At 44.8% G+C, this 13,752-nt stretch overlaps 1 protein-coding gene across 3 annotated transcripts in view; it reads right to left on the bottom strand.

The window, feature by feature from the left end:
- GRM1 (glutamate metabotropic receptor 1) overlaps positions 1-11,998 on the bottom strand; it is a 192,018-nt gene extending 180,020 nt beyond the window's left edge. For 2 of the 3 annotated variants that reach the window (XM_059828801.1, XM_059828808.1), the window contains exon 1: positions 11,236-11,935. In XM_059828801.1, the coding sequence (XP_059684784.1) occupies positions 11,236-11,935 (700 nt within the window). Of the gene's footprint in view, positions 1-11,235 lie in introns of all 3 variants that reach the window. The other variant, XM_059828794.1, reaches the window with a different exon arrangement.
- Positions 11,999-13,752: the final 1,754 nt, after the last annotated feature.

Below are 13,752 nucleotides of genomic sequence, written 5' to 3'. Positions count from 1 at the left end.
GAAATCCAAGCTATTTCATCCGCACTGTTATCTGTAGCTACCAAGTTTGCACTTTCATCAGGGAATAAAATCAGGTTTGTTTGAGAAGACCTATTTTCCATAGAGTCACACTGATTGGTTTTAATTTAATTACAACTTTTTTTCAGCTGAATCCTGAATCATCATCTTACTGTTTTTCTGGGGATTGCTGTCTTGGTAGGCAGAGCTGTCTCGCATAGCTCATTTGTCTTTTGTGTTTGGATTTTTGGCACAACTCAACACCGTCCATTTTTGGCTGTTCCATAATATATTGAAATCAATATTAATTGCCTCACTCAACTTCATAACATCAGTTTTGCACATTACTGTCCTCATGCTGCACACTCAGATTTTTACTACATCCTTATCCTACCCTTTTGCAGGATGCCAATATTGGAGGACACCATTGCAGGCATGGTTAGGGGCATGTGTTTAACAGAATATTGGCTGTCTCTTTCTGAGGTCAACGACAAATCCAGAAGGAGCTCCTGGAAAACCTTCTTGTCATTCTTGTAGTTTCACCTGCAAGTTGGCACTGCATGGGAAGGAGGAGAATTATGGCTCTAGGTGACTGGCACTGGCACCGTGTCACTTAGTATGCACAGACTGAGCTGTCAGATGTTGGAGTCCTGGTCAAACTAGAAAGCAGACAAAGAATGGTTTGAGTTGGGCAGGTATTCACGTGAAAGAGGAAGGCTAAGCCTATTTACAAGGGAATGCAGTGACACCTGAGGACCACAGCTGAGGACCACAAGGGGTCCTGTGCCTTGAGGGGAAAGGGAACAAGAAAGGACTAATGAAAAGGCAGATGGCTTAGGTGAAGAAGTTACCACATGGTGTGCTGTGCCTAAGTGATACCTGGGCTGCTGGGGCTGCTGCCTGGCTCATTCCCCCTTCTTAAAATCTTGAACACCTTTGTTCCTGCAGAGCGACTGTCCCGGCTCAGCACTTTGCTTCATATAGCTGTAGGGTTTTTAATTTGATCCTGAATATGAGTTTATCCTTCCAGGCAATAATGGCCTGGCAAAAAAGGGGATCCTCCAAGAGAATGCTGTCAGCCCGCTGCTGTAACCCATTCTGATCAGTTCAGTAGGAGTGGATTTTAACTTTCCAGTCTCTCAAATCATCCTACCAGTTTTAGCAATACTGATAATACAGCATTCCTTTACAGCACTGTCAATATTCAGTTTCACATATTTGCTGCTCAGGCAAGAGACTGAGATTTATGCATGTGGAGCTTGCAGTCAGAGAAATGCATTCTCACTAGGAGGATCACCATCTTTCAATACCCAGCACGAGGGTCTACATGACAAATTTTCATTTGCTAAAGCCTCCCCACAGCACCATGCGGCTAAGAAAGGCTTATATAAATAAGCATGAAAGGTTTTCTCACTTCCTGACAATTAATTACAAATTTATCTTTTACATTGTACTCCACATAGGAGGAGACATTTAATGTTCCGTGGAGCCTGGCCAGACATTTTGAGAAAGTATTTATGAACACTTACTCAGATTTCAAATAGCTGTCACTTCAGCAATGTTCATGCCTGGTTCTTACTGCTGTTTGCCAGGATGAGTTTTGTTTGAATAAATGTTTGGGGAATTACTAGATTGTACAAATCCATAAGGATGAAAGTTGCTGGTCAAACAACTGCAAATTGTGACTGCATTGAAAAAAATGGAAGTTTGCTCCTCAAAAAATTTGCAAAGAGAAAGAAGAGTTAAATTCACTGGGGAATTTGCATGGGAAGAACTGAACTAGATTCAGCCACCTTCCAGTTGGAAGGAAAAAATTACGTATATGAATATCCTCTACTATCTATGCAAATCCAACAAACACAGTTTGCCTTCACACAATTTTACACTACTTTCAATTAACTATGAGACCCTTCTAGCTGTGGGATTCAGAAGCCCTGTGGATTTTTAGTACTTTATGAGGAATGTCAGTTCCGTAACCTGAAAAGATAGCATCTGATGGCCATGCTGAGCCCCATTCAGGATCGACTGGACTCAACAGAGGACCACCAACTGACTTCAATGAGCACTGGATCAAGAGCCTTACAGCTACACTTGCTCTCTGCATCAGTGCGGGACATGACCTTCTCTGCTTTGTCTACCAGAACTGCCAAATGCCTATCCTTACAACATTTCTATCAAATTTCAAAGAGACTTCTAAATCATTGCTGGCTGTTCATATAATTCAAATATACTTTAAGAAATTCATATGTTTAAAAACATTCAAGAGAGAATACAAATGGAAATTGCTCAAAAAGAGGACGATGGCATTGTATAACAAACAATATGTCTTTTCAGTAAATGAAATATCTGTCACATTGCTTTTTGATAGACAAAAGCTATCTAGGTAGTGGCATGTCACAAGAGGAAAGGACAGCTTCTGACGCACAGTACTTTTCGTTAAAAAGCACCCCACATGTCACAAAATGCTATTAACACACCCTGGCTCTGTATGTAGTACTGACAGAATGTAGGGTAGATAACGAAGGAAAATGAAGGCAAATCGTAGATACTGTGCATTGATTTCTTTTTCATGTGTTAACTTGTCTGCTCATTGAACTCACAAAAGAAGCTGCAACTCTTGATTTAGCCCCGAACAGTATACAAGGCCTTATTAAGACCTAACTATCCAAAAAAGTCTGTAATTGTGACTGTTCTTTATTCATATTTGGACAGAAAAAGCTGCATGTGAAATAAAAAATCAGTAATAGTAATATTTAATTCAAAACAAAATAAATTATATAAAAATGCGAAAGCTAAATTCAAGGAAATTAAAAGGAGTGCCTAAAAGAGTGAAATACTAACAAATTACATGGAGACTACTCAGCAATATACAAGAGGCTGAAAGCTGAAACCCAAAAGGATCAAAAAAGCCAGCATGATAAAGCAGAAAAGTAAATTTCCTAAAGCTATGAAAAGAAAAGAAAAGAAAAGAAAAGAAAAGAAAAGAAAAGAAAAGAAAAGAAAAGAAAAGAAAAGAAAAGAAAAGAAAAGAAAAGAAAAGAAGAAAAAAAAAGAAAAGAAACAGAAAAGAAAGATAAAACAAATACTTAAAAAAGTCTAAGTTGTGTCCTAATGAGGGAAGGAGAACAGTGTATACCCTGGCAAATGAAATACAAAACCACAATAAAACAAGATGAAACAATTTTGAGACATAAAGGCATAGAATCTAATAACCCACCATTCTTCAAATATTCCAGAAATGGGAAACTTGCCTGATATTCAGTGATAACCAGTTATATAAAAAGAGCACTCAGGGAAGATAAAACCATAACAGAAAAGTTAAATTAATTCTCTGAGTCTTCACTGCCTGTGAAGGCAGATAGGATGGTTCTCACACAAAGGTTATTCCTTATGTAGGACAAGACTGAACCATTGTCTTAGAGTGTCAATAGAATGTATTTTAGAATGAATCCATAAGATGGACTTCAACAAATTGCCAATACCAGCTAATTTTGTGTTGTGGTATATTACCACCTGTTAAACTGGCCTTAGTACCAAAACAGATGGAAGCGGTAAAGTGGAAAAAGTAATTTTATATTTTTACATATCAGTTTTTATTTTTTAACAGAATTTATAGAGAGTACAGAGGCATAGAGGGTAATCCAATAAACAACAGACATATTTCTGCAGACTTAAGATATTTGTCCACAGAGCTAATTGGTAGGAACCATAACAAAACCAGTATTAATGCACAAGTAAATAAATATGCCATATTAGGGAAGAACGAACATAGCTTTTGCAGAGAAAATACATACCTTAGAGGTTTATGACTTCTTTGTTGGAGCAGGTAACTGTATGAATGATACAATCACTAAAGAGTACTTGGAATTTAAGAAAGCTTTTGATGAGGTCCCTTATTAAAGACTCTAACAGAAATACAGGTAATATGGGATAAGACAGAAAGTCCTGGATTGATAATTGGCTAACAGATAGGAACCAAAGTGTAGGAAATAAATTTTGTGTTAATAAATGAAAAGTAATGCACATGAGAAAAGTCCCGTGTGTAATGGCTTCTGTAGTAGGCTATACCGTTTAAGAAAAAAGTTTTGTGGTAATTTTAAAGTATTTTCTGACAACATCCATTCAGTGCATGGTGGTAGCTAAAAAGGTAATGGACTACTGGGAGTTTATTAGGAAAGGTCTCAGAGCAATACTGAAATTGTTACTTCACAAGTGAGTTTAACTGTAGTGTATCCCCACACTGAATATTGAATATAGCTCTGTTTCCTCACATTTCATATTGGAATTAGAAGTACAGAATAATGATCAGGATTAACAAATGATGAGAAGTTTTGTATGAATGTACAAAGGTAACGCAGTCATCAAGGAATAGTTTTAAGTAAATAACAGGAAACACTTGTTCACACAACATGCAATTAAGTTATAGAATTCATTGTTATGATACTATGGAGACTGAAGTATAAATAGTTACAAAAAGGCATTAGACAAATTCATAAAGGAAAGGTCCATTGGCAGCTGGTAGCCCTAGTATTTGGGAAGTTGCTACATACTGGAGCTGTGAAGGTATGCTCTGTACATGCCCTGCTCTTGCTTCTTTTGATATTCAGCCCACTGTTGCAGGACCTGTACAGTAGTTTTTATATTTCTTTAATTTTGATTTCCTTCCCTCAGCCAAAGACAGTTTATTTTTCACATACAACAATTACTATGAAGAGCCTTTAGTATGCCATTCTTAGGCGTACTTCTTATACACCATTTGTCTACGGTGTGAGGTATTCTAATTGGGACAGAGTTTTAAAAAATGGCCGTCATCCTGTAAGTGTTTCTTCAAGGGTAAAGAACTAAGAATGATGTAAACTCAGTTGAATTCAGTGGCTTTATGCAGCTCTAGGGTCCATGAACAGCTGCTTATGGACTCCTTTGTACTAGACAGGAACCAGGGCCTCAGCCCAACAGGCAGCAATGGCTACAAGGGCTTCAAAGATCACAGGACTCCTGCCACCTCTCTCAACAGCCAACTTTGTGCTGTGTTGATAGGCAAACCAGATCTAGAAATTGTTCTTTAAGTTGTACATTAATATTAATAGTAATAATAATAATAGCAATATTAGTGTTTGGGAAAAGATCCAGTCTAAAAAATTAGCCAGCAAAACTGAGCTGGTTACCAGTGGCATTCATTTGTTGCACACCTCTCTCCCCCCATCTCTGGCGGTATCCCTTAGCATCCCTTAGATACCCATAGATGAAGGGATGGTTTCTTTAGGCAAAACACTGCTGTAGTTCATGTCCAGTCAGTCTCTGGCCCTCCCATTCAGACTGCCAGCACAGGTGTTAATGACTGCCACCTGTGACGGTGGCTTATGCTGCGAACACCTGCCACCCAGAAAATATACTGAAATCCCTGCTTTGTTTCGCACGGGTCGGTGAGCACCAGTTAGTAATGACTTTGGTCAGCACTTTTCTGGGTTGGGGGTGGCAGATGCAATGCTTCTGGCCTCCCACTACAGTTACCAGCTCATTGATGCAGGAGCTGTAGAATCTTTCTCAATGGGTGACACTACTTCTAGTTATATGATTTCACTTCACATAGCTTTTGGTTTTCTGACTGAGAAACCTAAGCACAAGCACCTTCGTATTACGAACCATATGTTCAAAGGAACATTTTAGAGGCATTTTCATGTAGTTTTTTGAGAAAGCCAAGATCATTTAACTTTTTTAAAACAGTCTTCAGTGGGACAACGATCCTACAGGAGTTTACAAAGACATACAAATCTGAAAGCAAGGGCATAATGCAGAAAAAAATAGAAGTAAAGCACAAATGAACCCATGGTGCCGACTGATAAATATGAACTCTAGCAAGATTGCTGAGAAGGCAGGCAGAGAAGTTAGATGAGTCTTTTGAGTTGATTTAACTCATGCAGCTGCCAATTGTGTAGTTGAAAAGCTAGATTATTTGCGAATTTAGGAGTACTGCAAAGCAATGTATTTTCAAGAAGGAATTTCTCTTGATATCTATGGTGTTTGTCACCCACAATAATTTTGTCAGCTTCAATCAATGTAAATGATTCTCCCAGTACCTTCTAATAAATATAATTAATGTGTCCAATGTAGGGAATATTCTAGTCCCTGCTTGTTTTCAAATGAATTTCTGTCCTCCTTGGGACATATTCCTCTCTTTTTTTCCCGATCACAAAGCCTCTGAAGATGGTTAGTGAAACTAGTTAAATGGAGAAAAAAATAGATTGGAATATTTGTGAACACACATCTCGGGCACCATTCACAACACTTCATGAGGTTAACCTTTAAGCGCATTTTTGTCACTGCTGGTACCTATAGAAATATTTGCAAACCCCGAAATTTCAAACATTGGAGTTGCTTTTCTCTATTCCCTGGTCATAGTTTTATCAGAAAGTATCAATCATTGATTGGCACCACAGAAATAATAATATTGTTAGGAACACCTTGTGAGAAATTAAACACATGAACCACAAAAAATATTCCTTTGAGCTATTTGATGGATATTGCCCCAGTTATCTCTAAACAGCAGTATTATTTTCTAGCACCTTTAAAGCTACTTTAGTGAGTTCTACTGAAAGAACTTATTTCCTGTGAAATTTGCAATAAAGCGCAAGATTCGCTCTCTTCCATCCTCTTTCCAACATATATAACCATACCTATGAGTTTCTTGTACGTTACTACAATGGAGAGTGTGCAGCAGTCAGATTATCAAAAATCATTGTGAAGACAATCTACCTACCATCTACTTCGATCTGAAAGTCTTTACAGTTGTGCTATCTGCTTCATCATAGTTTATTTTAAGCCTTATACTCAAGCAAATGAACAGCCTTGCAATACAAATCTGACAAAATTGATCAAGACCAGAAACATCTCAGTGGTCAGTAAAATTAATCTATAAAGAGTCAAACTTTGGTGCAATTAAATCAATCATTCCATTTCCAAAGTTGTTTCTACTAAGACTGCATGTTAATCTATTGAAATTGAAATTTTGTTTATAAAGGGGTATTTGTATACTAAAGTGTAAGAATGGTCCATAAATTGCAAACAGCACTCAAACAGATCTATTCTGCAGATTCAGATTTTTTTTTCACAGAACCAAAAACCTCACATACATTTTATAAGGCTAAAACCTATAAAACAATTTAAATGAAAAGCCAGGCACACGCATTAAGTATTTCTATTTGCTTATTCAGAAGTGTTATATTTGGAAGATAAGGTGATAAAGAGGCTTCTTACACCATCATCTCTCCTGCTTCATGTGTAAGAGGAACAGCTAAAAGTGAGGGATTTGGTGGAGACTCCGTGCCGATCACCAGCCAGGGTGCAGGCGCCTTGTGGGTTTTGGAAGCTGGCGTAACCTAAAGCAATCTCACAACTGCCCTGCATTTTCTGGAGACAACTCTATTAACTTCTGTGCCTGCAGCATCAAAAGAGCACAGAGGTGGTGCCTGCCTGCCTTGTGCCAGGGGCAGCCCAGGGGCTCTTCTCCAGGCAAGGAAGAAAGTGTCCCCTGTAATTTTTCAGAGTTTTAACAAATAACCAATGGCTGGCTGGTAAGTTGAGAATAATACCTGACTTTGAGGTTATCTCACCGAAGACCAGAATATCTCACTTGGAAAGTAACCTTTAGCAAGCGTAGCTCCTTCTGCCCTTATCACACTCAGGATTGTGCCCAACTTAACACATGTGCTCTTGATGCCTTTGATTTCCATAGGAAGCCTTGGCTTGGAGTTAGACATCCACTTATGTGCATTTCCAGATAAGAACGACTTTGAAACCTAAGAGCTGAGATGTACACACGCCAAGAACTCCAGCACTGAATTACATTTGAAGAATCCTTAAAAAAATAGCCTTGAAAATGCCTTGCAGCTACTATACAGTCACACAGCCTTCCACCAGCAGATGCACAGATTTCTCACATCGTTTAATGACTGCTGCCCACTCTGGAAAAAAATGCACTCTCATGGTGTGCAACTATGCTCAACTGAGATACATAATAAAATAACCAAACATAGTCACTCGCTTTTCTTTGTTCTTCAACGTGGAGCTTTATGTGTCAATTTTAATCTAAAAGGAGCAATGTGCTATGTGGGCCTTTGAAAACAGATTTTATTCACTAACTGAGAAGTTTCTACCCAAGTGCAACGTTTATACTTCTTAATAAACAACTGTGAAAAAAAACCCAACAGGTATGGCATACCTCCATGCAACTTCATGAACTAGTGTGTGGAGATTCTATACAGCTAAATGTCATCACCACTGATTAACGCTAATTATCGTATTAACACATGAAGAATAAACTTTCATGTCAAATGCAAAGTAGGATATTGGGGACTACTTAAAGACATCATGCTACAGATTGGGTGACTTTATTATCTTCATTCTCATGGCATGTGTAGGCTTCATGTTAGGAAATGTGGGCACCGATTGTGTGGTATTTATTTCTGGTTTTCATTAAAGGAATAATTGTATAGACTGGTATTGTTTTGGGCGTTCAAATAATTCCAGCTAGAGTATAGGAGTAGAGGAAGGAGCTGGATGGTTCAGATTGTCTGAGAAAGGGCGCATCACCTCTGGGCTATTTCTGTGACCCTGGGCCAGTGTTGACTGAGGAGCAGGGCTAGCTGACACAGGCAGGCGGTCAGCTCAGTGGTCTCATTGCATCCCCTTGTGGTTGGGTGGCTACAAAAGCTGAGGATTGTCCATCCCCATGAGAACGAGGTGTTGGGTAGAAACTAAGCAGCTTTTCTGCGCTCAAGAGGTGACCAGGCTGGATCTGGAGTATTCGGAAGGTGAAACAATTAACTTCATAGTGTCAACCTGTGCATTTCCTAGAAACATGCCCATTTCTCACAGTCCCTGCCAAAGTGATTCTCCAACCCATGATACCCTAGAATTCCTCCCAGCACATTTTGCAGCCCACCATAAAGACAGTGTAGAGACTTATGAGTAAGTGTGGAGGAGGAATGTTTCTAACTACACTTTATTCCCATGTTTCCAAACATAGCAGGGATGGAGCCGCTCCTGTTCACACAGACTATTATTCAGAGTAGCTTTGTGTTGTCTGAAAAGAATGATCCCACCTATAACACGCCCGCAAGGAGATCCCTCACAGTGAATGCATGGGATTTGAAACAACAGAAATGTAACAATTTCAACCAATCTTCATGAATACTAATTTCACTTGAAACAGAAAAAAAAAAGTCTTTGGAATCCACCCAACAGCATTTGGGATGGGGTTAATAACTGTCTTTCCGGAAAGAAGCACAGAAGTTGAAGCTTGCTACATATTTCCAGTGGAATTTGTAGCGTGAATCTAACAATAAAAGTATGGCAGATACAGATTAGTGATAATAATAAAAAAACAAATATGAATCCCGAGCTGCATAATCTGCAAAATCCTTGTGTTGTTTCCTAAGAGGAGACTGTTGCCTTGTGAGGTAGAATTGATGCACTGTTTTCAGAAGTATCACGTCTATAAAAATATCTTGCAACAAGCATTTTTCATCAGTCAGTAACATATTCATAAAAATAGATATTTAATTAAAATTTCTCACAAGCAATTACTGAAATTACTACTTATACTGATCTTTTAAAAACAAATTAACAAATAACCTTCATAATCTGTTGTCTTTTCCAAAAGAGGTAAGTCCCACTAATGTTAACCAGAGTTACATCTCCAGAGTGAGAGAGGGAGGGAGCAGGTCCCTTGAGGCAGCTCCTCAGGCACTGAGTTAGCATAGCTCCCCGAAGTGCATTGAAGGGAGAGACGGCGATTTACACCAACAAATAATTTACCCCTTTCATGTTTATTTTTCACCCTGACCTGCCACAAGATCTAACCTTCTCTGTCAGCAATAGAGGACCTTAACAACTCACATCCAACTCTTGCTAGCAGTTCGTTTTCTCATCTGAACAGGGCATAAAATGAACTGCAAACGTCAGGTCATTGCTTCCTGCTCTTACTCCCTCCCCACCCCCCAAATTGCAGCACTTTCATGTTTTAGGTGTCCAGTTTAATCCAATTCACCTTTGAATGTTGCACATGCAACTCTTCCTGGAGATTCTTTTATTTATTCATCATACTGTATCTTCTTAACTCTTTTTACTTAGTCATCTCTGTGAGAAGAAAAGGTGTGGAGTCAGCTCAGTAACCAGAGGGAATCATAAATCAAATCCATACGAGAGATACAGTTAAATAAACAATAGCGGCAAAACTACAGCAATTATGTGGTCAGGTTTGCAATTTTGTACTTAAAAATCTCATAGGGCTGTCACAATAGTATATCAGAAGAGTTTGCCTTCTGTCAAATGCAATTACTTCTGTAATTTATGTTGGTCCACCTAGCCCGGCTATAAACCCACGTGTCCTTTCAAACTACCCGTACTTTTCATATTTTTCTTTTGATATTTAAAATTAATAAAACCTGTTGACTATGAGCAGATTGTACAGAGCAGTATTTTTTGCTATTGCTCAAGCTGCATGAAAAGATGCGTGCCCGGACCTGCCGACAAACTACCCACTGCCCCTTCCTCCCCACGGGACGTGGCTTTGCAGGGGCTACCTGGGCTGCAGAGGGATTCTCAGGTTTCTTTCCACCGTGTTCGCAGTCCCAGAAAAGGAGCTGACAGGCAGCAAAGCCAGCAGCTGATCCAGGAGTCCCTGCCGACCCGCGACTCGCTTCTGCTCAGGCAGAAATGCCAAACTTCCCGTGCTGGTAGCGACCGAGCGTGTGCGTGAGACCTGCTCGCCAGCCCCACGGACCACCTCCCGACTGCCCCACGGCGCAGCCAGAGCCGCGATCAGCTCCACACGCGCGGCTGTTAACTTTTTATTTAGAAAGACACGGACCACCCTGCCTGTGAATGAGGACGGGGGACGGGGCCGCCGCGGAGACGCCCGATTTCTTGCGGGCTTTCCTGCGCTGCTGAAAGCCCTACCGTTCGTTTCCCGGGGCCGCGGCGCCCGGGGCCGGGGGGGGTCCTCCGCGCCGGGGAAAGCCGCATCCCCCCCAACACTTCTCCCCGTTCCCCTGACGGTCTCCCCGGGTGGCAGCGGCCGGTGCTCTCTCGGGGAGAAGCCGGCTCCCCCGGGGTCCCGGCGGGGAACCCAGTACCGGCCCGTCCTCGCGGAGCCCCCGCGGAGGGCGCAGCACCCCGGGGCCGGGCGGGGGGCATCCGGGGGCTCCCGGGGGAGGCAGTGGGCTGCCCCATACCTACCTTCCGTGTGGACGGCGGAGACGTAGGTCCAGTTGTAGCGCTTGACGATGTCGAGCATGGCCCTGGCTTGCAGCGTGTCGGAGGGGACCACCCTGAGGAAGTACTTGTACAGGGTTTTGTCGCTCAGGTCGATGCTGGTGGCGGAGTAAGCGATCTGGGGGATGTCGAAGAGCTGGAGCAGATTTTGGACTTGGATAGCAACCGAGCTGGAGCCGGGGCCGATGACCCCCGCGATGGGCTTTTTCACTCTGGTCTGGGGCTGGGGCTGCGAGTCGGAAACGCAGCGGGTGCCTCCATCCCTGTCGTCCCTGATGGAGATGAGGGAGTCCCGTATGAACTCGATGCTCTGCTCCAGGGCCACCGAGGAGTGCCAGCAGGAGTCTCGGATCTCGCTGCCCAGGGTGATGTTAGGTAGCAGGACCGGGTCGGCGTTGATCTTATCCAAAGTGTGAAACATGGCTTCGACCCTCTGGATGCCGTATTGCTCCCGGATTTCCCCGCACTTCCTCTCTGGCACTTTCTCAGCCGGCGGCTGGTGATGGACAGAGAAGAGGGCCCCGATGATGACATCCCCGTCCATCCGAGCCACCGACCGCTGCGAGGAGGCTGCGGAGAGAAGCACCTTCCGCCCGGCGCTCCTGGGCAGCACGTCCATCTCCAGGAGCAGAGCAGGGAAAAAGACCAGCAGCACGCCAAACATTTTGTTGCACGATGTCATCCAGACCCAGGTTACCAATTTCATGGGCTCCTCTTGCCTGCACATGGTTTAAGGACATGTAGGAAACGGCATCCGCTTCCCCCCGCCAGCGCCCAAGTTGCTCCAAATAGCATCACAGCGAAGTCTTACAGCATCGCTCTCGAAGGTGCCCAGGCAGCCGTCATCCTAGTGACTTTTAACCTGGTGGCACAGAAATAGGGGATGAAACACGCTAATCGGGAAATCGATGTCGAACCAGAGCTCGATAAAGCAACCCTGCACAGTTGGAGGAGAGGACTGCTTTCGCAAATGCCCCGCTCAATTTGCTTGGGTAAGGCCTCTCGAAAGGAAGTTTCAAGAGGGATTAAAACACGTATTTATTTTCCTTGACACACGATCATGCATACTCGCATCCGTTAAGTTTATACTGATCCTTTTCGTGCCCGCTTTTCAAGCCAACGCGGCTGTTTCCCGCACCTTCAGACGGCACACACCTTCCCCTCCCTCCCCGGGAAGTTTTGAAAGTTTCACAAGGTATTTAGCTCATCGGAGAAGCGTCCTAGCCTGGCCCCAGAGGCCCCAGCCCCGAAAGCGGGGTGACAAGAGCTTCTCTTCTCGCATTCTGACTACCTGACGGCATCTTTCTCAGCTCAGGGATTTCCTCTCCCAATACAGAACGGGGTGCAAAGAGAGAGCAAGCAATCTGCCTTGATAGCGACGGGGAATGTCATTTAAAGGTCAGCGAAGGGCGGAAGAAAGGAACCGCTTTACAGTTTAGATTAACTTTTCCGTGTGTAGGGGGCAAAACTGTAATTCAGCCAGGGACACACATATGCAAGCGGGGGGAAAATACATACTAGTTACTAAGGCAACGGCGGGCAAAGCCCTGACATGCCTTACCGGCACGCCTGCCTTGCATGCAGGCTGCGGGCGGGGAGAGGCGGCGAGCCCGGCGGCTGGGCTTGCAGGCTTGAAACGCCGTGGTGGAAAGGGAGTGGGCGGCGCGGCTGCCACCGCCACCGCCACCGCCGCCGCCGCCGCCCGGGGAGCCGGGAGCGCGGCCGGGCCGGGCCGGGTCCCTGTTGCACGGCAGCGCCGTCAGCACCCGGGACAGCGCCCGGCAGGCGGGGCCGCCGGCCGGAGCGCTGCCCCCTGTCCCGCTCCCCTGTCCCCCTGTCCCGGTACCCCGCTGTCCTGCTGCCCTGGTGTCCCGCTGTCCTGTCATCCCGCTGTCCCGTCATCCCGCTGTCCCGGTGCCCCAGCGCCCCGCTGTCCCGGCCCCGCCACCGCCGGCTCGGCCGCCCGCGAGCACCGCCGGCGCTTCCCCCGAACTTCTGCCCTCCGCCCGGCGCTGCTGCCGCGGTCTCCCCGCATGCACACACGCACACGCCCGCACGCACACGCACACCCCGAGGCACGGAGACCGGCCGCGGCACGCACCGCCCCGGACTGGCCGCCGCTCCCCCGTCCCTCCCCGGCAGCGGGCAGGGGGGCCGGGGCCGGGGCCAGGGCCAGGGCCGCCGCGGGGCTGCCCGCCGAGCGGCGCGGAGGGCTGGAGACAGTCACGGGGAAGGCGATGCTCCGAGGAGAGCCGCCGTCCCGGCTGTGTGTCGACACATGCACGCAGGCAGAGCCGCCTGAAGTAGGCTCCCCGGGCAGCCCCGGAGCCCGTCTCCGGAGTGCCTTTTGCCTGCCCCGCCTGCCCCACAGGCAGCCCCACGGCTGAGCCCCGCGGGCTCTTTGGAGGGTCACCCCTGAGACGTACCTGGCCGGGCGAGGCAGTGGCTCCCTGCCTGCTCCAGGCAGGCATCGGCGGCTCT

This window comes from Gavia stellata, chromosome 2 (genome assembly GCF_030936135.1).
Source record: "Gavia stellata isolate bGavSte3 chromosome 2, bGavSte3.hap2, whole genome shotgun sequence".
In the NCBI taxonomy this organism is placed as follows: domain Eukaryota; kingdom Metazoa; phylum Chordata; class Aves; order Gaviiformes; family Gaviidae; genus Gavia; species Gavia stellata.
This window is presented reverse-complemented; position numbering and strand designations above follow the sequence as displayed.